At 44.0% G+C, this 25,140-nt stretch overlaps 1 protein-coding gene across 5 annotated transcripts in view; it reads right to left on the minus strand.

The window, feature by feature from the left end:
• The window catches only part of PIEZO2 (piezo type mechanosensitive ion channel component 2), a 760,979-nt gene that overhangs the window by 189,441 nt on the left and 546,398 nt on the right, over window positions 1-25,140 (minus strand). For all 5 annotated transcript variants that reach the window (XM_033934096.1, XM_033934094.1, XM_033934095.1 and 2 more), the window contains 3 exons: window positions 16,436-16,679; window positions 6,360-6,456; window positions 4,590-4,749 (listed from right to left, as the gene is read on the minus strand). In XM_033934096.1, the coding sequence (XP_033789987.1) occupies window positions 4,590-4,749; window positions 6,360-6,456; window positions 16,436-16,679 (501 nt within the window). The remainder of the gene's footprint in view (window positions 1-4,589; window positions 4,750-6,359; window positions 6,457-16,435; window positions 16,680-25,140) is intronic.

Here is a 25,140-nt window from a genome sequence, read left to right on the forward strand (position 1 = left end):
TGCTGAAGACCATCACTGTAACACGGTTTCAATATGCTTTAAACAGAGAGAGGGCAGTGCTAGGAACAGGATTGGGAGGTGGCATGAAGGATAGATGGGAATTTTTGTGCTCATCTACCTAAAGTAAGAAGAACTACAGAAGAAAGCCACTAACCAAAATAAATGGACTAATGAGTTTTTATCTACTATTATGTTACCATGTTATAAAAGACTACTTTCTATATCAAACAACTTGGTGCGTTTTGCTTAAAATGCTAACAGTGTTCTCATAGAAGGGAACACTAAGTTAAACTGCACTGAAGGAACGATCAACTCTTGCTTTGATCTGTCCCAATATGGCAATCACTACTCCCTCTAAGGATTGGCCAGATGTGTGCAAATTTTTCTTATGTGAGTGACAAGTTCTAAAACACAAACAATTTTCCAGATTTGCAAGTATTTTTGTGAGCAACACTTCTAGACTGTATGAGCAATTGCTCACGTGCTCAGGGTAGAGGGAACAGAGATGGTGATGTTTATGTTCTTATCTTAATAAAAATTCAAACTCTGGACAGGTAAAAACTTCTCAAGGTTTCGCTACACACTTAGGGCTCCTTTTACGAAGCCGTGCTAGCGGTTTGACGCGCTTAATAGCGCGTGCTAAACCGCCGGCCGCACTAGCCGCTACCGCCTCCTCTTGAGCAGGCGGTAGTTTTTCGGCCAGTGCGGGGGTTAGCGCGTGATGAAAAGTCGCACGTGTTAAATCCGCTAGCGCGGCTTTGTAAAAGGAGCCCTTAGTTGATGGGAAAAGGAAGGTAATTTTTAAATACAACATCCAAAAGGGAAGGAAAGTGTCTATTTTTTGCCTCTTTTAAAAAGACGCATGGAAATCTGTGTCTTTATAAAAGAGTTGTACAAATTCTGAAGAAATCACACCTAGACACTATGGGCCGGATTCTGCAACTTGCGCCCAAGTCGGTGGTTGCCTTAAAAGCAGCCGCCGATTGCCTGTTAATCATTTTAGGGTGCCGGTTACAGAATCGAAGCTTTGGGAAATTCATGCCGCTCAGCTGATGGGGGAGGGGAGAATTCCCCTGCCACAAACAGCTGAGCAGCTGTGGCAAGGAATCCCCGAAATTCCCCACACTGCCCAAGGTAGGAGAGATACCCACTCCCGTCTGTCAGCTCCCCGCGCAACATTCCTAGCAGGAGGGATGCCCAAACCCTCCTGCCGGAACCCTCCAAACACCCCATCCCCTGAAACCCACCCCTGTATCTGCCAGCCAGAAGGAGTGGGCATCCCTCTGGCCAGCTTTCAAGAAAAAGGTACAGGGTGGGTTGGGTGTTTGTCGGGTACCGGCAGGAGGGATTGGGTATCCCTTCTGTTGGGGAAGTTAAGGAGGGGTGGGGGGAGGTGCCGGCCAGAGGGAGTGGTGAATCAATTCAAATCGGTGAATTGGGCAGCACTAATAAACCTATCTGGGGCCATGCTCAGCTACACAACTATCATCCTTGAAATCAATATGGATCATGATGAAAGGTTGTGGCTAAATTAAAATAAGCAGTTCCTAAACAAAACTGGAAAAAAAACCACAGGCATATGTTGTGCCCCATCAGAAAAGATCAGAACTTACAAGAATGCATTTGTTTTGTTCATTTTACATATTTTTGTTAATTAAACTGTTAAATGTAAGCAAATCAACTTTATGAACATTAATCTGTAGGTTAACAATTGTTAACTGATTTTGTGCGCATTCAGTTTTTTGAAACATATTACTGAACTGAATGCACATGAACAAATGCACATCTCTACGAATTTACCTGAAGTTGTCACTAGTGAAAATGAGTTTAAGTTACCACCAATGCTGTGGGGAAAAATGGATGGTGAAGACTGAGTTTTCTCCTCTGATGTTTGGGAGCAGTTGGTAGGGATTGCACCTTTCTTTTTTGTTTGGTGTTTGCAGACTTATCACAGTATGAATGACAGTAGGCTTGAAGAATCACATGGACATGCCAACAAGAGGTGTTCAACCCCTTGAATGGGTAAAAGTGGCATGCAATGAGAGTTGTTGATCTCATTTTTCAGCATCAGAGATCACCCTATACCTACTGTGAAATAGCCTAACTCCAGATGTTGATAGGGTTGGAATGCAATGTCCCATGAGTAGCATGGTGTCAGCTGATCACAGAAGGTTTTGCAGCATGAGTTGCTCAGTGGCTTAATAGATGGTAACTTGTCTAATCTATTGTGAACATGGTAGTGAGTAGCATAGCCTACCTGGTTCTATGGTGGCCTTTGAATATTTATTTATTTTAAACATTTATATCCCACATATCCAAATTCTGTGAGTTACAAAAGTAACATGCATAAATCCAATTGTACAAACACATCACAACAAACTAATATTACATAACAAATTTCCAATATCCTAATACAAAGCTGTAAAACCAGCACTTATGCACTTATGTGCTCAATCTAATATATAAAAAATAAAATAATAAACATTAAAAACAACAGTTGCCCTTCATAGATCAAGAAAGCCTTTCTAAAAAGTTGAGCCTTCAAGCTCTTGCGAAAAGATAGGAATCCGACGAACTGGATCAGGAAGGGAATTCCATAATTGAGGGCCTACCACACGAAAAACATGAGGATGATGAGTTGTCTAAGATATAAAAAATGAACTAAAATAAGCAAAATGAACTAAAATAAGCACAATGCTCGACGGAGTAGACTCTAAAACAATATGTGAAAGCCAGACAGAGCGAGACTGAGGGAGATTCAAAAGGACAGACAGTCCTTAGCAACTTTCAACTAAAGGTTTTGTATTCTCCTGTCTGTCCTTTTGAATCTCCCTTAGTCTCGCTCTGTCTGGCTTTCAAATATTTTGTGGTTTGACACTAGCTTTATCTTTGGCTCTGTCTCTGCATATGTTGTTTTAGAGTCTACTCCGTCGAGCATTGTGCTTATTTTAGTTCATTTTTTTAGTATGTTATTCACATTTTATCACGCTCAGTTCTGCCATTCCATATGTGTTCTTCGAGTTCACTCCATCTTATTTTGTGCTGCTTTTTATTCATTTATCATCCCCCCATTGGCCATGTACATTTCTAGCATGTTATTTGCATTTTACCACACATAGGGCCTCTTCTGTTAAACTGCACTGAATGGCCCGCGCTGCTCCCGACGCTCCTATGAGCATCCTATGAGTTCCTATAAGCATCGGGAGCAGCGCGGGCCATTCAGCGCGGTTCTCTGCGCTAAAAACTGCTAGCGCAGTTTAATAGAAGAGGGGGATAGCTTGTCTCAGGATTTGATCTGCTTTGTGTTTAATTTTGGTTGTTATTTAGCTTTCCCTTATGGCATTAACTTTTAGATATGTCATCCCCAATGCTCCATGCACATCCATTTTTAGATAAGCCATTACTTAAGTTGCATGTATACTTTCACTTATGTTTTCACTTATGTTAGTGTTTACTTAGGGCTCCTTTTACAAAGCCGCGCTACGGCCTTAATGCAAGGAATAGCGTGCGCTAAATTGCCACGCTCACTAGCCGCTACCACCTCCTTTTGAGCAGGCGGTAGATTTTCAGCTAGCACGCGCTAATCCGGTGCGTGCGCTAAAACCACTAGCGCACCTTCGTAAAAGGAGCCCTTAGATACTGTTCTAATTCATTCATGTCTTGATTCAGTGATTGTTGTTTTATGACATCAGCCATATTGATCTCATTTGATTTTAATATGTCTCTTGATTAATATGATTTTAATATGTCTCTTGATTAATTTTATTTGTATGGTTTGATTTTTATGTTTCATCTAATGGATTACTTTTGATGACATCAGTTATATTTATCTTATCTGATTTTAATATAGGTTGCATGATTGTCTTTTTATCTTTGCTTTTATGGTTTTAATGTTCATTTATCAATGTACATTATTTATGCTTTCTGTTTTTAAATGTATTTTTAATGCTTGTTTATGTGCTATATGTTTCTCAATAGTGTCCCCTTAGGAAGGTGTTCCCATATGCCGAAACAGGGATCCTTGTTGGGACAATTACTTTCTCAATAAAGACTATATCATTGGTTGAATAGACACCTCCCTTGCCTTTTTTTTTCTTCTCCATATTACAGGGTGCCAATGAAGTTCAGCAAGTCATGGAGAGACATGCACATAACAAGGTAGACCACCAATCACCCTTGCTGCTGTATTCTGTACTACCAGAAAGGCTCTCAATGATTTCTTTGGAAAACCACACAAAATATGAAGCTTTATGAATTACATACCTGCAAGAATTAATTATTTTGCAGCTATGCTTTCTAAAAAACAACAACAAAAAACGGTGACCTTTGCAGCTCCATAGTGCCTGTGATGGAGTGTCATTTTTGGATTCAGTATAGAGAGGGGGAGCTGGCAGATACTAGGAATATCATGGTTGCCATGTTTTAGGATTATTCAGAATCATACTTTGGTCTACTGAACTACAACTGAATATTTAGGAGATGCTTGGTTTCATGCTAAACTTTGATGAAATCAAGAGGTTTTGCATTTTGATATTTAAAAGGATGGTTTTCAACCAAGCAGACCGTTATGATTAGACTGAATTACACACCTCGATGCTAGGATCTGGGAAGATTTAATGTCTGCAACAACATGGAGGAAGTAGTAACTCATGAAGACTCTTCTTTGCAGCAATAGGAAAGCGAAACATATACTATCCCATATGATTCCAGCTTCACCACTTGGTAACTTACAACCTTTAGTGTCTTCCGCTGATAAAGACATAAACATTTAAGAACAGAATAAATAGTTAATGTTTTTCAAGTAATTCTACTAGTACCATTTTCTCACTTTGAGAAATATTATTAATTCACTATTTATTTATTTATTTGGTTTTATATCCCATCCTCTTCAGGAGAGCTCAGAATGGGTTACAATTTTACATACATAGCAAAGCATAGTAAAACATAACATGACAAACATGGTGTGACATAGAATGATGAGCATTGTATGACAAAGCATTGGATGGCAGCTTAGAATGGCACAGTCTTATATATAAAAGCTTAGCATAGCATGATAAACACAGGGCTCCTTTTATCAAGCCGTGCTAGTGGGATTAGCATGTGCGACTTTTAATCAGGCGCTAACCCCTGCGCTGGCCAAAAAACTACCGCGTGCTCAAGGCAGGCATTAGCGGCTAGTGCGGCCGACAGTATAACGCGCATTAAACCGCTAGCGCGGTTTGATAAAAGGAGCCCACAGTATTACAAGCGTGGCAAACAGTGTGGCAGGCATAGTATTATATATACAAGTATATCCCATAATTTCAAAGAACTCTGGCGGGGAAAGATATCTCCAATCTTCCTCATATTCCCCCCCCCCAAAAAAAAAAAAAAAAAAAAATATATATATAGCACAAGTTTTCAAAAGCTAAATCTCTCCCTGAAAACAACAACAAAAAAGGAAAACATTGTGAATTTACTATGTATAAGCTATTAATTCTTATGGGCCAGAGAATCCTAGAAAAAGCTAATGTTCTGAATTAGCCTATCTTTGCTGAAATAATTCCCTGTCAAAAGCCCCATTCATTTATGCCTGTGAACCTAGGAGCCGTCTTTTCAGAATTATTGGGGGGGGGGGGTCTAAACCCAATGGAAATGGCTTCTCCCTAGACAAAATCAAGGAAGTGGTTCAATTTTGGGGGTTCTCAAGCACCCACAGCACCCACAAATCTGGCTCCAATGCCTGTGAAAGGCAATTCTATAACTCTGTGCATGCAGTTATGCACTTTACACACGTAAATGCACAAATTATCACCACTTATGTGCTCAAATGCATTAGGCAAATTTTTAAATGATCGCATGTAAGTGCCGTGGCATGTAAATACAAGGGGAAGGGATGTACACATAGGCAGAACATAGAACAACATAGGCTAAGTACATAGAACACTATAGGCTATTTACACAGAATGGCTCACTTAGGGGCACCAACTCATCCCAGCCATGGACCTGTATTAAGTGGGCTTGCCTATATGTAGGTATGTCATTGACATCTTGCACTAGTATTCTAGAGTGGAATCTTGCCACCAAGATGCCATTAAGAGACCTGGGGCTCAGCATGAGGCATCAAGGCACCTAATTTAGGATGGCAAGTTACACAATTTCCACCTAAATGAACTGTGTGCTTGCCATGCAGCATAGAGCTGAGTGCTACGCTAGCACTTACATATGCAAATGTACATTAATTTAAGCACAGAAATGACACTAAAATTTAAGTGCCCTGTTACAGAATGGGCAGGAAACAATTTTCAGGTATAAATTATAAAAACGATTAAGACAAAGATCTCTTTTCAATACTTAGCATGGTATCTGGATTTACTTACGGATGTAATAACCTTTCACTGTACAAGCAAGGCTAAATGCTTGAATTAACCAACAACTGTTTTGAACTAATGATTCAACGTAGCCACATGCTCCTATCTGTAAAACAATGCATACACAAAAAAGACAAGTTTTAACATATGCATTCGATCTCTGCTCATTACAATATATTCATTAAAAAGTTGGTATTACAAAAGCATTTATGAAATTAAATTTAAAATTAAAATATTAGGGGCAGCCAAAGTGTAAATTATGATTAGGCATCTCAAAGCCCTGCCCTTTTTTTTTTTTTTTTAGAAGGAGGAAGATCATAAGGCACTCTAGAGGCAGTGGTGCTAAGGTTTAATGCAGAATATCAGTGCTATCCCCATAGCTTAAAATAGTTAGGAGTATTCTTACTAAAATGTAGTATGTTTTTGCACTTACCTATGCTCAAATAACTTTTATAGAAGTGGGTAAGCTACCTTGCACTCTCACTTTACAATATTCCAGTGTTTCCAGGTAGGAATTCGGATGGAAAGTCTGGAGGTTTATTCAGGACCTGAGAGCCCTCAATTGGGAGGTAATAAAAAGAGATTATGTTCTTACCTTGATAATATCTTTTCCAGTAGATAGGTGAGACATTCTAGACAAGTGAGTTATATCCCAATGGCCGCATGCCATATTCATAAGGAATCCACTCCGGATTTTTTCTGTGTCTCTCCTCTACATCACTGGGAGCTCTAGCACCACCTGCAGTTAGTACCCAAGCACAAAGAGCTCCAAGGAAAGTACGTGAAGTAGAGACCCCAAGGGGAACGTTCCTAAGAATCAACTATTCTGTTCAGCAAAGTAACATGAGAACATCAACTCCAAAACAGTGAACAAAGGCATCAAAGGCGCTTAGGAAAGACCTCTGCATGCACATGAATGTATATACAGAATTCTTCAAATCCCCGAATGGCTGACTGGCATCCAAGAAATAACTTGGAGAAGCATAAACAGAATGAGACAGAAGGCAGGCAGGAGTCTAGAATGTCTCACCCGTCTACTGCAAAAGATATTATCAAGGTAAGAACAATCTTTTTTCCCAGTGCAATATGTGAGATTTTCTAGACAAGTGGGATGTACAAAAGAGGTCCCAAAGAGTTAGGGCAGGCTGACTGTGCCGGCCCTCAAAACCGAGCATCCATATGCAGAGTCCTGTCTCACTGCTACATCCACTCTGTAAAATTTGGCAAACGTGTACAGAGTGGACCAAGTAGCTGTCCTACAGATCTCCTCTGGGAAGACCACTCTAGCTTCAGCCCACGAAGAACCCACACCTTTGGTAGAATGCACCTTGACAGAGACGGGAGACTGCTTCCCAGAAAGAACGTAGGCTGTCAAAATAGCCTCACAGATCTGGAAATAGTGGCCTCAGAAGTGGGAATGTCTCACTTGGCAGAATGAGTCAGTATATACAGATGGTCAGAGAGATGGAACTCATTAGTGACCTCCAGATAGCACAGAAGAACACTGTGCATGTCCATTTTTTTTCAAGATGCAAACCTGGGTCTTCGAGCCAGAAGACTGAAAAACTCATAAACCCATCTCCTGATTAACATGGAAAGCCGAGACCACCTTCAGCAGAAAGGACAGGACCGTGTGCAAGGAAATCCCCATATTTGAAATCCTCAGGAAGGGCTCTCAAGAAGAAAGAGCCTGGAGTTCTGAGACATGTCTTGCTGAGGTAATAGCAACCAGAAAAACCATCTTGAGCGTCAAGTCCAAGAATGAAGTGTCTCTCAGAGGCTTAAAAAGAGCTTTGGTAAGGCTAGACAAAACCAAGTTCAGGTTGAAAGAAAGGAACAGTGGTTTGATTGGAGGTCTAATGCGAAGAGCACCCTTCAGAAACCTGGCAATGTCAGAGTGAGATGCAAGTGATGAAGAACTATCCCGGGCTCTGAAACAAGAGAGCCCAGCAACTTGGACCAAAAGGGATGCTACAATAAGGCCTTACTGCTTGGAGGAAGGTGAGAACCACTGAAATTGGCATAATGTATGGCTCCACCTTCTCTTAGTTGTACCAATGTTGAAAAGTCTTCCACACTTTAGTGTAGGCAGACACAGTGATCGACTTTTTAGACTTGAGCAGAGTAGCTATGACTACTTCAGAATATCCTTTGTGCGCTAAGCCTGGGCGCTAAATAGCCATGCCATAAGAGCAAAGCGATTCGGATCCTCCATGCAGACCAGACCTTGAGTAAAAATGTTTGGATGTGTGCAGAACCACAGTCGCAGGTGCATCAAATATGCATACCATGGCATGCGAGGCCAGTTCAGTGCCACCAGATTGACTCATCTCCGATTGGCTGCGATCCACTGAATGACTCGACCTATCATTGGCCAGGGAGGAAAAAACATACATAAGGACTCCCTGCGGCCACGGCTGAACTAGAGCATCAAGACCTTTGCATCCGGGCTAGGATCTGCAACTGAAAAATTGATCTATATTCCTGTTCTGTGCCGTGGCCATGAGGTCAAAGTAAGGCTGACCCCAGTGCTGCAAAATGGCTTGAAATGCCACCGAGGTCAGTACCCACTCGCCCGGACTTAGAGTCTATCTGCTGAGCAAGTCTGCTTGAACACTGTCGACTCTCATCACATGTGCAGCCATCAGTGCCTGGAGATGAGAGTCCACATAGTGAAAGAGCAGGTGATTGACATAGGCCACCGCTGTGGCATTGTCTGAGAAGACCCTGACCACTTGACTCTCCCGAGTCTTCTGCAATTTCACCAGAACCAAATGAATGGCCCTCAGCTCCAACATGTTGATTATTTCTTCTGAGAAGGGGTCCAACACTCCTGATTGCAATGGGCTCTCCAGCCTCAAAGGCTGGCATCTATCATTATAATGACCCAGGAAGCAATCCACAGCTGCATGCCCTTGGAAAATGACTGTGGAAGAAGCCACCAAGTCATGATTACCCTGGCCTCCAGAGTCTAAGGAAGACAGGTCTGTAATGCATCCTTGTATGGAGCTCAGTGGGAGAACATGGCATGCTGGAGAGGATGCGTAAGTGCCCTCACCCAGGCACCATATTGATCGTGGTCGCCATGGATCCCAGGACCTGCAAACAGTCCCATGCAGAAGGAGCTGCTTTGTCCAGAAGACAAGAAATCTAAGCACACAGCTCCTGTCTGCTTGCCTCTGGAAGATAGACAGTCTGCATCCATGTTGAACAGGACTCCCAGGTACTCCAAGGACTGTGTGGATGTCAAACTTCTCTTTTTGTAATTCATAATCCAACCAGGAATTCCAGCACCCGGATCACCCAATCCACAGTGTGCTGGCCCTTGGCAAATGAGGGGGCTTTGATCAGCCAGTCATCCAAGTACAGGTGCACTTGCAAACCCAGTTTCTTCAAGTGAGCTGCCATAACCACCATCACCTTGGTGAAGATCCAAGGCTCCGATCATCTCAGCCTTTCTTTGGCATGATAAAGTATATGGAGTATCTACCCAAGCCTAAGAGGTCAGGCAAGACTGGCTCTTTGGCTTGAATATCCAATAATCTTTGTACAGTAGCTTATACTCCAACCTCTTTGTCCGGGTGCCTAGCAGGAGAGTCCACGAATCAATCCGTCAGAGGCTGGGCAAATTCCAACTTGTAGCCTGAGTGAATAATGTCCACATTTCACATGAACTCAGTTCTTAGAGGAAATGTTGTCCCCTACACTCCCCCAGTGGTCACTGACCTCCCCCCTCCCCCCTCCCCCCTCCCCTCCAAATATGTGAATGAAACAGTGCATACTTGCCTGTATGATAGCTTCATATGGTATGGCCAGTCCTAATAGAGCAACAAGCAGGTTCCTGTTATAACCTAGTGGCTGGTGTAGTCAACCACAGCGATGGGCACTCAGGTCTATATCCCACTCTAACTATTACACTTATGGTGGATTATTTGAGCCTTCCAAAACCTACCCAAATCCCACTGTACCTACATAGCTGCAGGCATAAGGGCTATTACTGTAGTGTACAGTTGGGTCCAGTAGGTTTTGGGTAGGTTTTGGAGGGCTCACCATACACTATATGAGGGTTATTGTGAGATGTGTACCTGGGCTTTTTATGTGAAGTTCACTGTAGTGCCCCCTAGGGTGCTCCACTGCTCTGCAGGGATGTCTATGTGGCCAGTCTACTAAAAATGCTGGCCCCTCCTACAGTACATCCCAATGGCTTGTTTTGTGCATTTTTCTTTTGGATGTGGTTTCTTTTCAAAAATGGTTCAAAAAGACAGAAGTTCTTCTGGAAAATGGCCATTTTCAAAAAAACAAGGTAGTCGTTCTGCAGTTTTGAAAAAGGCTATGTTTGGTACTGGATTTTTGTGCATCTTGCAAAATGTTTAAATTCAGATTTAGATGTCATATCCGAAAATGCCCCACCACGCTTCATCAGAATTATAAAACCATCATTCCATGATTGTATGAATTCCCTATTTATGATGTAGTGATCATGATGGAGAGAAACCTGCATGAAATGGCTCTAGCTGCTTTGATGGGCAGACTAGATGGACCATGCGGGTCTTTGTCTGCCTTCATATATTACGTTACTATGTTACCTTAAATGCAAAAGTTCATGCAGTAAATGCAAGGAGATGTACAAAGTATCTGCCCTACCTTTACCACACTGGGCAAACACCACACAGACACCATGTTACATGGTATGGGAGATAGCACAGAAACCCTTGTCACTGTCTGCCAAAACATGTAATGCAGTGACAGGTGAAAGAAGAAAAAAAGTCCATGATGGTGCATCTTTTCCTAAACTTCAACCCTCCCAGATGCCTCCAAACAGCTTGATCCCTGACCCCTTCACAAAGAGAATATACCATCTAATCCCAAAAGGTTACTCCCCCCACATACACACACTTCCAATTCCTTTTCTAAAATGACACCCCTCAGAATGACAACCCTCCCATGGGTATCCCCACACCACAGCGACTGAAATCCTCACTGCTCAGATTCAGCACCAGGATGGCAACAGAGCCTTCAAAGTTGTCAATATCAAAGCATCCAGCAACTGTATATCTGGCTTCAGCACTTTACATTGCCTCCTTATGTGGTGTAACTTGTCTAATTACTTCTGTATTATAAATCCAGAAATAAAAACTAATTTACAGCATAAATTCTTTTTACTTATCATTTTAATGCAGTGTCTCTAGCATGCCCCGACGGGACCCGTTTCGCCCAAAAGGCTTTCTCAAGGGTTCGTGGAGGAGCTCAAATGCGACGTCCTTCCTCGCTTAGGGCTAGAGCTGACTGCTTCCATTCCAGAGTTGGTCTGGGTTCAAAATGTGGTAATAACTCCTGGTGGTAGTCTTGCAGAACTACAGCTAGGGGTTATCTTTCCATATAAGGAAGAGAAGTTACATGTTTTCCCCATGCACTGCTTTTTGAAATCACTGCTACTACTGGACTTAGGCTGCTATCAACATGCTGTCCTATATCTATTTTACAAGAAGCTCTATCTTTGATTGAGCTTCTTGTAAAATCCTATGTGAATTCTCCAAGTCTCAATCTGGATGTTTAAATTCCTCTCTCCAAATCCTTTATATAACAGGGCTCCAAAAGCTCACTTATTTCTTATTTGAGTAGTCACATTGGTCCTGCAAAGAAACCAGTAAGTTCCGATCATTTATAAAAATCCTATATAATACATTAGCTTTTTGAGAATATACAGCTTGTACTATAACATCTCTTATTGCTAGTCTTTCAAAAACTATCACAACATACCAATACATATTTAGTTTTATTTCTTAGCTTAATAATGGATTCTTTATGTCTAATCTACTTTGTAGTATGTAAGTATTGCCATTATATAATAATAAAACTAATATTAAAGTAACACAAACATCATACTAAAACTTTAAATATAAAGTGAAGCAATGCATATCTTTAGTTGGATAACTAGTTACTTTAATTCTGTTATGTAATTAATAACTAATGAGAAAAAAGAGATGCCTTGATCCTCATTTACTGTATCCAGATTTCTTTTCTAAATTTAAATTCCCACACTCCAAACAACACCCTATCCTGTTCATCCAGCAAGGTATTATAGTGGCAAATTTCCAGATATTGAATAACAACTGTGATGTCTGCAATTAGTCTTTGTGCCTTTGAACTGGACAGCAGATGTTGAACATTAACCACGATTCCTGCTTTCCTAAAGTCTAAATGATCAGCATTTTCTACATGAAATGCAGACAGAGGGGACTGAACAACTCCCTCTGAGGAAAGTACAAAGAGGCTAACACTCTTCAGCTTGGAGAAGAGATAGCTGCTCAGGTCCTGGACCTGTTGGGTCACCGCGTGAGCGGATTGCTGGGTACGATGGACCTCAGGTCTGACCCAGAGGAGGCATTGCTTATGTTCTGATGTTCTGAAGGGAATATATGAATGAAAAGTATAAAATTATTAGTGGAGTGGAATGGGTAGAAATGAACCACTTGTTTACACTAGGTGGAACATAATGAAGCTATTAAATAGTAGATTTTGAACAAATAGGAGAAACAATTTCTTCACTCAGTGTGTAATTAAGTACTGACACAGGGATAAATTTTCCCAATCCCTGCAGGATCCCTTTATCCCCGTCCCGTCCCCACAAGCTCTGTCCCTGTCCCATTCCTGCAAGCTCTTTTCTCATCTTTATAAGCCTCAAAACCTTTAAAATCATGTGTTCAAGGCTTGTGCGGTTAAGGCAGAGCTTGCAGGAATACAACAGGGACAGGAAGAGTGACAAAACTCGCAGTCACAGGGATTGACCAGGGATATTGAGATCCCCTGGGGACGGGGACAATTTTGGCCCTGTGTCATTCTCTATGGAATTTGTTGCCAGAGACCTGCAAGCTAACAGATAAGTTTGCTGAGTCTCTTATTAAGTTATTAGACGTTCACAACTAAAAATCTTTTTACATGATATAATATGTTGTCTACTCTTCACATGCGATGATTGAGCAGTGAGGTGGTTGGTTCTGGGGTCATCCCCAGCACCCCCCTCCATGATTCTGAGCATAATAATTTGTGTAGACTCATCTATATCATCTGCACAGCTTACTTATAAGCACAACAATTGAGTGATTTTTGCATTTCAACAAGAGAATATGGTAAAAGCACAAAAGATAAGTGCTTTCCTTTCTCTAGCACCTTAAGCACCTAATGCACTTTATATTTATTGAAATTGATATTAAAAATATTTACAGCACAAGTCACTTTACCAAGACTGATGATGAATTTACCACCCCAGTAAGGGCATGAAAAATTCTTTAAGTAGTGCCTTGGGTATTTGAGGTCTGGTAATTCAATATAAACTTGATATGAATTTCTTCTCTGGTTCATATTAGTTTTTTGTTTTGAACAAGTTTCTATTTTCTTCAATCTTATTTGATTTAAAAAAGTTTGGACAAGTTCCTAAAAGAAAAGTCCATAAAACATTCTTAAAGTGAACTTGAGAAAATCTAATGCTCATCTAATTAAGGGCCCCTTTTATCAAACCATGGTAGAGCTCTTTACCACAGGCAAGTGAGATAAATGCTTCAACCCTCATTCAACTGATATGAGCAACGGAGCATTTACCTTGCTGGCCCGTGGTAAAAAGTTCTACTGCGGTTTGATAAAAGGGGGCCTAAGTCTTAGGAGATTGCCAGATACTTGTAACCTGGATTGGCCAGTGTTGGAAACAGGAGCTGGGATTGATGAAACTTTAGTCTGACCCAGTACAGCAATACTGAGCAAACATGTGGAGGGGCATAATCAAAAAAACCATCTAAGTCCCTTTTTGGTCTAAGTCTTTAAACGTTCAAAGCAGAAGCAGGGAAAGTGTCCATAACCAAAACAAATGTCCTTGATTTGATTATGGCCTGCCTCTACTAAACGCCCAAATCACCACTACCTTACCTCAAGAAGGATATACCGTATTTTCACATAGATAACGCGCACCCGTGTAAAACGTGCACACGGGTATAGCGTGCAAAAAACACATATTTATGTACAGCCTCCCCCCCCTCCCCCAGCGAGCCCAGCTGTTTTCTCTGCCGGCGGTCCCGCCCCTTCTCTGAGCCCTGCTGCGCTGCTTTTTCTTCCGGCGGTCCCACCCTTTCTCTGACATCAGAGGCTGTGGGGGTGCGAGCGGTCCTTCGGGTGGGGGTGCGAGCGGTCCTTCGGGGTGGGAGTGCGAGCGCTTCTTCCGGGTGATGAATCGGGCGTCAGGGGGGGGAAACTATGTAAAAAAATTTTTGTACAACGCGCTCACGCGTATAACGCGCAAGGGTATGCGCGGTTTGTAAAAACCACATATAACTCGCGCGTTATATGCGAGAAAATACGGTAACTATGTTGGAGAAGGTGCAAAGGCGAGCCACGAAACTAGTCAAAGGAATGAAAAATTTGAGCTATGAAGAACGCCTCAGGAAACTGGGACTGTTCACACTAGAGAGGAGAAGACTGAGAGGCGATTTGATAGAGACTTTTAAAATATTAAAAGGATTGGATGAAATAGACCAAGAACCAGCATTACTAACATTTTCAGATGTGACACGGACAAGAGGTCACAGCCTGAAACTGGGTGGCAGCAGGTTCAGGACGAATGCCAGGAAGTTCTGTTTCTCACAACGAGTGGTGGGCGCCTGGAATTCTCTTCCAGAAGATGTTGTGGCGGAGACTACTCTTCAGGGTTTCAAGCACAAGTTGGATATTCACCTTCTTGCAAATCATATTGAGGGATACGGTAATTTCAGGTTTTCATAATAGAGAACCTAAATGGGCCGCCGCATGAGCAGAGCGCCGGACTTGATGGACCTCAGTCTGATCCGGTGAAGGCATTTCTTATGTTCTTATGTTCACTACATCTACAAGTACACCCCCACGACGTCTACACTTTTTGGCCATAATGAACCAAAAAAACGCCTAAGCCCCAAACGTCCAATAGAAGGGCTTTTAGGCGAAGGAGGAGCCAGTCCTTTGCTTAAAAGCTGGATTCTGTAACCGGTGTCTGTCAAAAATAACACTGGTTACAGAATCCCCCCCACAACGATCCAGGCAGGAGGGTACCCAAGCCCTCCTGCCATGTCGAACCGCGACCCCCCCCCACTGACAACATCTCTCCTGGCCCGCTGTGTCGGAGGGGGGGGGGTCGCTGGGGCCAGGCGAGCTTGGGCTCTCTCCTGGCCTGTTGTGTTGGAGGGGGGGGGGTCGCCAGGGCCAGGAGAGCTTGGGCTCTCTCCTGGCCCATTGTATCGGAGGGGGGTCGCCGGGGCCAGGAGGGCTTGGGCTCACTCCTGGCCATATCTAGTCAGAGGGTGGGGGGGGGGGCACGATCGCCGGGGCAAGAGGGCTTGGGCTCCCTCTTGCCCCAATATCGTCAGGGGTGTTGTGTGTGTGTGGGGGGGTGATGCATCGTGGCAGGAGAGATGCCTCATCTCCCCTACCGTGATGCCATCACTCCTCTACCCGAACTGCCGCGACCTGCGGCAGAAGGGATAGGGCATCTCTCCTGCCGCGGGTCGCAGCAGTTCGGGTAGAGGAGTGATGGCATCGCGGTAGGGGAGATGAGGCATCTCTCCTGCCGCAATGCTTGCGGTGGAGGGGTAGGCAGGTTGCTGGTGCCGCTGAGCTGATCGCAGCGGCCACAATCAGCTCAGCGGCCCCTTTTTCGGCACTTAGACCTGGTTTGACTTTGTCTAAGTCAAAAAGGTCTAAGTGCCGACTAGGCAACCTGCCTATGGTTTTGGTTATACCTGTTGTACGCCTAGGTGTAGGTCGGCCCACCTCCTGCCCACCGCCTGCCCTTTTCCCTCCTCTAAACATGCCTCTTTTCTCTCTGTGCGTTTATTGGCAGGGGAAAGGCCTAAGCTGTTTTTAGATACTTCTAAAAACCAGCTTTGGTTATGGGTACTTGGACGATCAGGCTTTTTGATCGTCCAAGTAGTCATTTAGGACACTTTTAGACTTTTTTTTTTTTTTATGAACCCCACAAAGTTTATCTTAGCAGCAGAACAGCTTTCTCACATTTCCATAAAAACATCACAATTATTATTGAGTGTATTACATAATTAGCTACATACCGAAAGTATGTTTTTCATAGTGATCACAAAGGCATTATATGCAATCAACCAGTCCCAGTATCGCAGGATAATCCTGATTGGTTTCAGTAACAGATTTCCTCCAAATAATAGGAAATAGAAACAGGCCACTAAGTAGCCCATGCAAAATATGCTAATCCTGGTAGTTCCTGTGATAAAGATGATGGTAAGCACAAACCAGAAGAGGTAACTAAACACTATCACTTTACCCATGTCCAAGTAGGACCTGCAAAACAAAACACATAAGAAAAAAATTAACATTTTCATGTCTGGAAAATTACTGCATGCATCATAAATTGCATAACAAGTATGACAATAGTGAGTTCATTGGACTGAAACTTACAAATAATAATATCTATTGTTTAGAGTGTTGAAGAAACCAGATGTGAACTTTAATCCTGTGGAATTCTGCGTTACTGCGCAATGCAGAGTTTATGCAGAATTTCCCAGGGATGCATAAATACCCGAGGTCTGTGCAGAATTTGGTATTGGGCCACATTCTCTCTCCGAATTGCAGGCTTCCTTCTACCATGGTCCTGACCTTGATGATATCACTTCTTTCTTCAGCAGGACCACAGCAGAGGAAAGCCTGCAGAGCTGGCAGCAGGCTGCCATGGACTGAAAACGGCATCGCTGAGGTAGTAGACAATGGGGAGAGAGTGAGAGATGCTGGCTGAGGTAGACAGGGGGTGAGAGAGATGCTGTCTGGGAGGTGCAGGGGGCAAGAGAGATGTTGGCTGGGGAAAAGGAGGTGAGAGAGATGCTGGCTGGAGGGCAGGGGGTGACATAGATGCTGACCTGGGTGCGTGTATGAAAGATGCTGGCTTGGGTGGGGGGGTAGGGGTGAGAGAAGATAAGAGATGCTGGCTGGGGTGGCAGTAGATGAGACATGTTGGCTGGGAGCATGGGGTGAGAGAGATGCTGGCTGGAGGGCAGGGGGTAGCATAGATCCTGACCTGGGTGTGTGTGTGAAAGATGCTGGCTTGGGGGGGGGGGGGTAGGGGTGAGAGAAGATAAGAGATGCTGGCTGGGGAGAGAGGTACTGGCCCAGGGGATAGTGGAGATAGCATGAGATGATGGTTGGGGATGCTAGGGGCGTGAGAGAGAGATTCTGGCTTGGGAGGGGAGAGTGAGAGGGTTGAGTGAGAGATGCAGACATGAGGGGAGAGAGGCTGGCTCAGGGATGGAAGATCCTGCATAGCGAAAGGCACTGAAACATAGAGAAGAGATCCTAGATGGGGACTGAGCATAGAGACAGGGCCACTAAAGCAATGTTAGGCACGAAAAGGGACAGACATGGAGAAGAATGCTTGATAGAGAGAGTGCATTAAGACAGGGGCACAGAAGGACTGCTAGACACAGGAACATTGCTTGGAATGGGGTGATTTAGACAGAGGGGTGATGGATGCAGGGGAATGGAGAGGGACTCAGATGGGAGAAGTTCAGGAGAGAGACAAGGGGACAAATGCTGGATAGGACAGACAGAGACAAAATGTAAAATGGACAGATAATCCTGGGAAGACAGTTATGAAAAACCCCCCATACAAAAGCAGAAAAAGAGACTCTGGGACCTAAATGAATGGAAAAATAAACTGCTCAGTCAGAAAAAAATTTATTGAATTTATTGAAATATGTCAGCTTTCAGAAATGTTTTTCAACAACATAAAAGGCAAAGTTAAGGGCTATGAAAACAAATCAACAAAACTTCACTGGTGGGCTTTTACAAAGCTGTGCTGCTAGAAGAAAGTCATTGTTAATAGAATTTGTCCCAAAATGCATTAATTCGATTCTAGGTCATTTCATAATATCTTATTCCAGGGTCCACATTAAGGAGGTCTTTTGCTAAGACACGATTTAGCACGAGCTAATTGTTAACGCATCCATAGAATATAATGGGTGCGTTAGCATTTAGAAACATAGAAACATAGAACATGACGGCAGAAAAGGGCCACGGCCCATCTAGTCTGCCCACACTAATGGCCCACCCCCTAACTACCTCCATGAAGAGATCCCATATGCCAATCCCATCTTTTCTTAAAATCTGGCACGCTGCTTGCCTCAATTACCTGTTGTGGAAGATTATTCCAGCGATCAACCACCCTTTTGGTGAAGAAATATTTTCTGGTGTCGCCATGAAATTTCCCACCCCTGATGTTCAACGGATGCTCTCTTGTTGCCGTGGGTCCTTTAAGGAAAAAGAGATCCTCTTCCACCTCGATACGGCCTGTGACATATTTGAACGTCTCGATCATGTCTCCCCTCTCTCTGCGTTCCTCGAGTGAGTACAGCTGCAACTTAACCAGTCGTTCCTCATATGGGAGATCCTTGAGACCTGAGACCATCCTGGTGGCCATTCGCTGAACCGACTCAACCCTCCGCACATCTTTTTGGTAATGCGGCCTCCAGAATTGTACACAGTATTTCAGATGGGGTCTCACCATGGATCTGTACAACGGAATTATGACCTCGGGCTTAATGCTAGCGCGCACTAAATTGGCTAGCGTACCTTAATAAAAGATCCCTTAATGATTTTGACACATTTCCCACACACTGAAGAAAACTCAACCCTGGACTGGGATCCTGTGAGTTAGGGGTATGTCCCAGGGTAGGGCTGCACTACAAAGAACATGGGGAGCCCAATGATCCACAGTGAAAACAATCCTCTGATGAAAACAAAAAACTGTGGATACAGATGTTCTGGAGATAATTTATTATATACTGACATATAAAAACATGAAAATTCAATGAGAAAAGTACAATGATAAAAAAATACAGTGGTAAAAAAACAGCCGGACCCTAAACGGTCCGTGTTTCGGCGAACACATTTTCCTCAGGGGTTCAATGGTTTGCAAACTCACATATAAAGAACTGGACTGAAAACAGTTTATTGTCTTTAAACCTGTGAGCAAAGAACACCGCAGACAAGCTGAAGTAGCAAAAAAACGCTATGGGGTAGGGCTGCTCCAGAAGCTTCTCAAACTCTACATAAAAGCAGTCTAGTTAGAAGATAAGGAAGAAAAACATGGAAGGAACTGCCCAAGCCCGACAAAAGAAAGGGAGCCTGCCTATTTCTCCAAGAAGGCCCTTGGAGAAGCACAGTTCTGTGAGCCATAAGTAAGTCTTGACATAACTAAGAGTTGCTAAATACCTGTTTGCAGTAGGAATGCAATGGTGCTGGGGAAGTTTAGAGATCAGCTAGTTTTCTGTTAGAATCTACTTTTAATTCTCCTCCGGGGAACCGTCACCACCTCCCCAGCCATCAAGTTTTGTTAGAAGAGTAGAGACACCCTCTACGGTTAAGGATGTAACCTCTTCCTTACAATCTTTTGACATAACTGGACTTTAATGTTTCAGATCAAACTGGTGTGGTGAGAACAAAAGGTCTGACTCCTGTACAAAATGGTTGTGGAGTCAAACCTTAATGATCTCCCTACAGATAAGGTTATCACTTTAAACGATGTATGGCTAACTGTTAACAGAATTTATACAGTTTCAAAATTGTGTCAGTTCTCCTCAGATACTACGGTTAAAATTAGAGAATGACAAGGGGGAAAAATCTGTCCCCGTCACTGCACCGTCCCCGGCCCACCATCCTCTGCACCGCCCCGTCACTGCTGTTCCCTTCACTGCCCCGTCACCGTCACCGCCATCCCTTTCACCGCCCCGTCACCGCCACTGCCATCTCATTCACCGCCCCGTCACCGTCCCCGTCTAGCACCCATCTTCTGCCCTCCGCTCCCCCATAGTCTGGCATCTGTCTTCTTCCCTTCCACTGTCTTCTCCCCACTCTGCCTTCCACATTTCCTTTCAGGGTCTGTTCCTCTCTACCCTCTTTCAATGTCTGTTCTATTCCTTTCCACCATCACCCTTCCCTCCCTCCTTTACCATCTGTTCCTTTCTACCACCCTTCTTTCATATCTTCTATCAGTCCCCCCACCATCACTAGCAGTCTCTCTTCTCCCTTACCATGAGCAAATAGAACTTCTGAAAATTGTATTGCTGAGGCATTATTTCTAGTACGCCTTTTTTTCCAGATGGATAATGACATCAATTTTATAATTCTTACTGTCTGCTCTGATTTCATTCACAATTTGGTTTGTGTTTTGTACCTGAGGATTCCATGAGGCATTTAACCTTTTCCTGTCTCTTCTGTGATTTCAAGTTGATTCCTTCAATAATGGAGTCTCAAGGCAGTAGCAGTTTTTTATTTTGGGCACTTTTGACATTGTTTAAGGGATTTCTTTTACATTTGGTGCTGGTCTTCTTTGATGAGGTCACTTCAGAATCTATTTCCAAGGAAGAGAAACTTTTTCCCTTTCACCCCCTCCTTCCTTGTGTGAGCCGGAACACGCGGTCCCCGCAAGCAAGTAATTTTATATCATTTTCATTCTATTCATTCATAGAAATTAAACTCCAGATAATGCCAGTCACATAACAAAACATGATTTTACAAAAATAATTCCCTGTACAGTCAAGCCTGCAAGGATTACTAGATGTCTTTCAGCAGCTCCCCTCCCTCCCTCCCCCTTACCTTTGTGGCCAAGTCAAAATGATCTACCAACAATAAAATTTTAAAAACACAAAGCACGCTGTACGCAGAGAAAATGTTAATTATCATTTATATTCCGCGGGTTTTCAAAGAGGTCAAGGTAGATGACTTTATGCAATGTCACCTCAGTAACAACTATACAAAAATAGACAAATATTCCCCCTCCCTTTTTACTAAACTGCGATAGCGGTTTTTAGTGCAGGGAGCTGCGCTGAATGCCCCACGCTGCTCTCGACGCTCATAGGCTCCCTGCGCTAAAAACCGCTATTGCGTTTAGTAAAAGGGGGCCATAGTGCAAAATATAGACAGCAGATATAAATTCTCAAAACGGACACATTTTGATCACTAAGTTGAAAATAAAATCATTTTTCCTACCTTTTTGTCTGGTGATTTCATGAGTCTCTGGTCCTTCTTCTGGTCCTTCTTCTTTCTTCTCCTGCCCCCCCCCCTCTTTCTTTCTCTCTCCCCCTGGCTCCCCTCTTTATTTCTGCCTTTCTTTCTCTCTCCCTCTGGCCCCCCTCTTTATTTCTGCCTTTCTTTCTGTCTCCCCCTGGCCTCCTTCTTTATTTCTCTCTCCCCCTGGCCCTCCTCTTTCTTTCTGCCTTTCTTTCTCTCCCTCTTGACCCCTTCTTTATTTCTGCCTTTCTTTCTCTCTCCCCTTGGTCCCCCTCTTTCTTTCTGCCTTTTTCTCTCTCCCCCTGACCCCTCTTTATTTCTGCCTTTCTTTCTCTCTCCCCCTGGCCCCCCTCTTTATTTTTTCCTTTCTTTCTCTCTCCCCCTCGCCCCCACAAAGCCATCGTGCCAATTTCTCCACTTCCACGATTCTTTCCCTATCCTCACCCCCAAGCCAGCAGCCGATTTCTCCCTATTCCTTCCCCAATGGCCTGATGTCCTAAACTTCATCGGGCAGCAGCAGCATTCACAATTCACTGCTGTTGCCCGCTTCAGGCCTTCCTCTCTGTCGGGTCCTGTCTTCATGAAAAGAGGAAGTAGGCAGGACCCGGCAGAGAACAAGGCCTGAAGCCGGCAACACCAGCGAATTGTAAATGCTGCTGCTGCCAGAAGAAGGTAATGGAGCACCGAGGCAGACCGTTTCTCCCCCCTCCCAGCCGAACCCCCGCTGACCCTCCTATCTCCCCCCCGTGAACCTTTCCGACCCTCCCAGCGAGAGCAGCAAACCTCCTTTGCGGCTTTCTCCTTCCTCTGCCGCGTCACTGATGACGTCATCAGTGATGCGGCAGAGGGAGGAGAAAGCCGACGCTACTGGAGGGAGGTTTGCTGCTTTCGCTGGGAGGGCCGGAAAGGTTCACTTGGGGGGGAGAGATAGGAGGGTCAGTGGGGGTTCGGCTGGGAGGGGGGAGAAGCGGTCTGCCTCGGTGCTCCAAGGCCTGGTGCCATTACCTTTTTCGCCCCTCCCGCCCCCCCCCTTGGTACGCTACTGCTCTCCAGCTCTCCTTAGTTTGCCGGTTTTCTTTTTCGGCGACCGGCACGCTTTCAAAGAGCCGCACATGCGCGGCTGCTCAAAGTTTAATCTTCTGCTCTGCTGCAACTTCCTGTTTCCGGTTGGGTCAGAGCAGAAGATTGAATACTGAGCAGCCGTGCGTGCGCGGCTCTTTTGAAAGCATTCCGGTCGCCGAAAAAGAAAGCCGGCAAACTAAGGTGAGGTGGAGAGAGGAAGCTGGTTAAACGATCGAGCCGGTGGGCGGGTGGGGGCTGCGGGGACCGCACGATCCTTTATGCCTCACTGCGGTGACAAGACCATTCACCGCTCCACGGGGCGGTGATGGCCTTGTCCCCGTCCCCGCAGAGGCTGCTAATTTTCATTCCCCGTTTTTGGCGGGTTACCCGCGGCTAAATGCAGTAGCCACGGGTAAACCGCCACCGTGTCATTCTCTAGTTAAAATGAATGAGCATGAAAGTCAAACAACAGAGCTAGGAAATAAATTAAATAAATTGGATAAATCTGTGGGTAACTTGCAGAGTTCTAATATCAAAGATACTAATATCAAAGATAGTTTATTGCTTCATGCTAAGATGGAAAGAATGGAGAACTATATGAGAGTTAAGAACCTTCATTTCCTAAATTTCCCTATTACACACTACCTACCTATCTCCATTAGAGTTAATAAGAATATATATGAGGGAGATTTTGCAGTATGCTAATGTGGATCCCTTTGAGCCTGATAATCTCTATTACATTACGAGGGCTTCTAAAGAGGTGGTAGAGGAGGGGGAAATTAATACATTAGTCTCATCAGATAGTTTGGATTTGTTTCAGTTCCTTGAGTCATCTAAGGACACAATTATAAAATGAACTACACTCTTGGTAGTTTTCAAAACTGAGCTAGAGAAACAAGCTATTTTGAAGTTGTTCTAAAAACAAGCTCTGTCTTGCGGCCAACGAGAGTTTATTTTCCCTGATGTGTCTAAGCAGACTCAGTTAAAGAGGAAGCAGCTTTAGCAGTGGGTGTGGGTGTCAGGTCAAAAGTGCGCCGGGACAAAGGCGCGCGCAGACAATTGAGCGCAGTGAAGAGGCGCGCGCCGCAAAAAATTACTGTTTTTAGGGCTCCGACAGGGGAGGCGTGGGGAGGAACCCCCCCACTTTACTTAATAGAGATCGCACCACGTTGTGGGGGCATTGTGGGGAGTTTGGGGGTTGTAACCCCCCACATTTTACTGAAAACTTCACTTTTTCCCTGTTTTTAGGGAAAAAGTTAAGTTTACAGTAAAATGTGGAGGGTTACAACCCCCCAAACCCCCACAACGCTGGTGCGATCTCTATTAAGTAAACTGGGGGGGGGGGCTCCCCAACAAAACCCATCATCGGAGCCCCTAAAAACTGTAATTTTCTTCGGCGCGCGCCTCCGTCTTGCGCTCAGTTGTCGGCGCGCGCCTTTATCTTTCGCGGGTGTTGTCTATGAACTGTGGGTGCGACCTTCTTAAAATTTCCTTGCAAGTGCCTTATTTCGTATGCAAGTGATAATATATATGTGTTTCTGGACCCAGTACAGTTAGAAGATTTTCTTAAAGACAAATCTTTGCAGATAGTTTCTTAATTTTTATTTGTTTCTTTCGCTAAGGAGGATAATTGTTGACATTTAAAAATGTGCCACATGTTTTTGCCTGCCATGATGTTAATATTTGATTTTATTAAATTGATTTTCTAAGATGCGGCACTTGCAGTCAGAATAATGTGGGCTAGATCGCTGATAATTGATTTCCTTAAGTATTTTTTGTTGAACATTTAAACTTGATATACTTGTATGTTTGTTATACAATTGTAACAAATAAATAAATTAAAAAATAAAAAAAATCTACTTTTAATTATGAGCTGGGAGTGGAGGATGACACTGAAAAGCAGAGTTATGAAAAGTGATGGTGTGATCCAAGAAGCCAAATTGAGCTTTGGAGTCAAGAGTGTGGGTTTTAACCTGTGTTTCCTAGTACAAGGAATAAAGACTACTGACAGGAATTGCCTTGATAACAAGGTCTGTCTCTGAGCTTTTTTTTTGAGGCAAAGAGTCTCACACTGTACAAGATGGATGCACCTGGAAGAAGTGGCATACCCCGCACTGCTCTAAATGGTACCTCAGCATGGCTGCCATACTTATTCCGGAGCAGAGTCGGCAGTCGCGCTGAAGTGCAGGAAGTTCCCGCAATGACTGCGTCTACCGCCTCTGCTCTGGAAGAGATAAGTGACGTTGGAGGGGGTGGACCGGCAGTTGCAGTCATCGTGAGACCTTGCCGCAACTCCCTACATCTGCTGGCCCACCCCCTCTGACGACACTTACCTCTTCTGGAGCAGAGGCAGCAGAAGCAGTCATTGCGGGACCTTACTGATTTGGATGGAAAGAGAAAGGAGCATAGCAGGGTGGTGGAAGGAGAAAAAGGGGGTCAGGGTGGTATGAAAGGATGGTGAAGGGAGAGAAAGGGGGCAAATGCTGATGGAATTGGTGTGCAGGGAAAGGGGAGAGAGACATAAGGGGGAAGGATACTGCATGGAATTGGGTTGGAGGGAAAGAAATGGGGCAGATGCTGATGGAAGTGGGGGAAAGGGAGAGGAGAGAGTGAAATGCTAGACCATGGGGGTGTGGGAGAGGAGAGAGATGCCATACCATTGGAGGAGGGAAGGGAAGAA

The sequence above is a fragment of the Geotrypetes seraphini genome, chromosome 2, assembly GCF_902459505.1.
Source record: "Geotrypetes seraphini chromosome 2, aGeoSer1.1, whole genome shotgun sequence".
Lineage (NCBI taxonomy): Eukaryota > Metazoa > Chordata > Amphibia > Gymnophiona > Dermophiidae > Geotrypetes > Geotrypetes seraphini.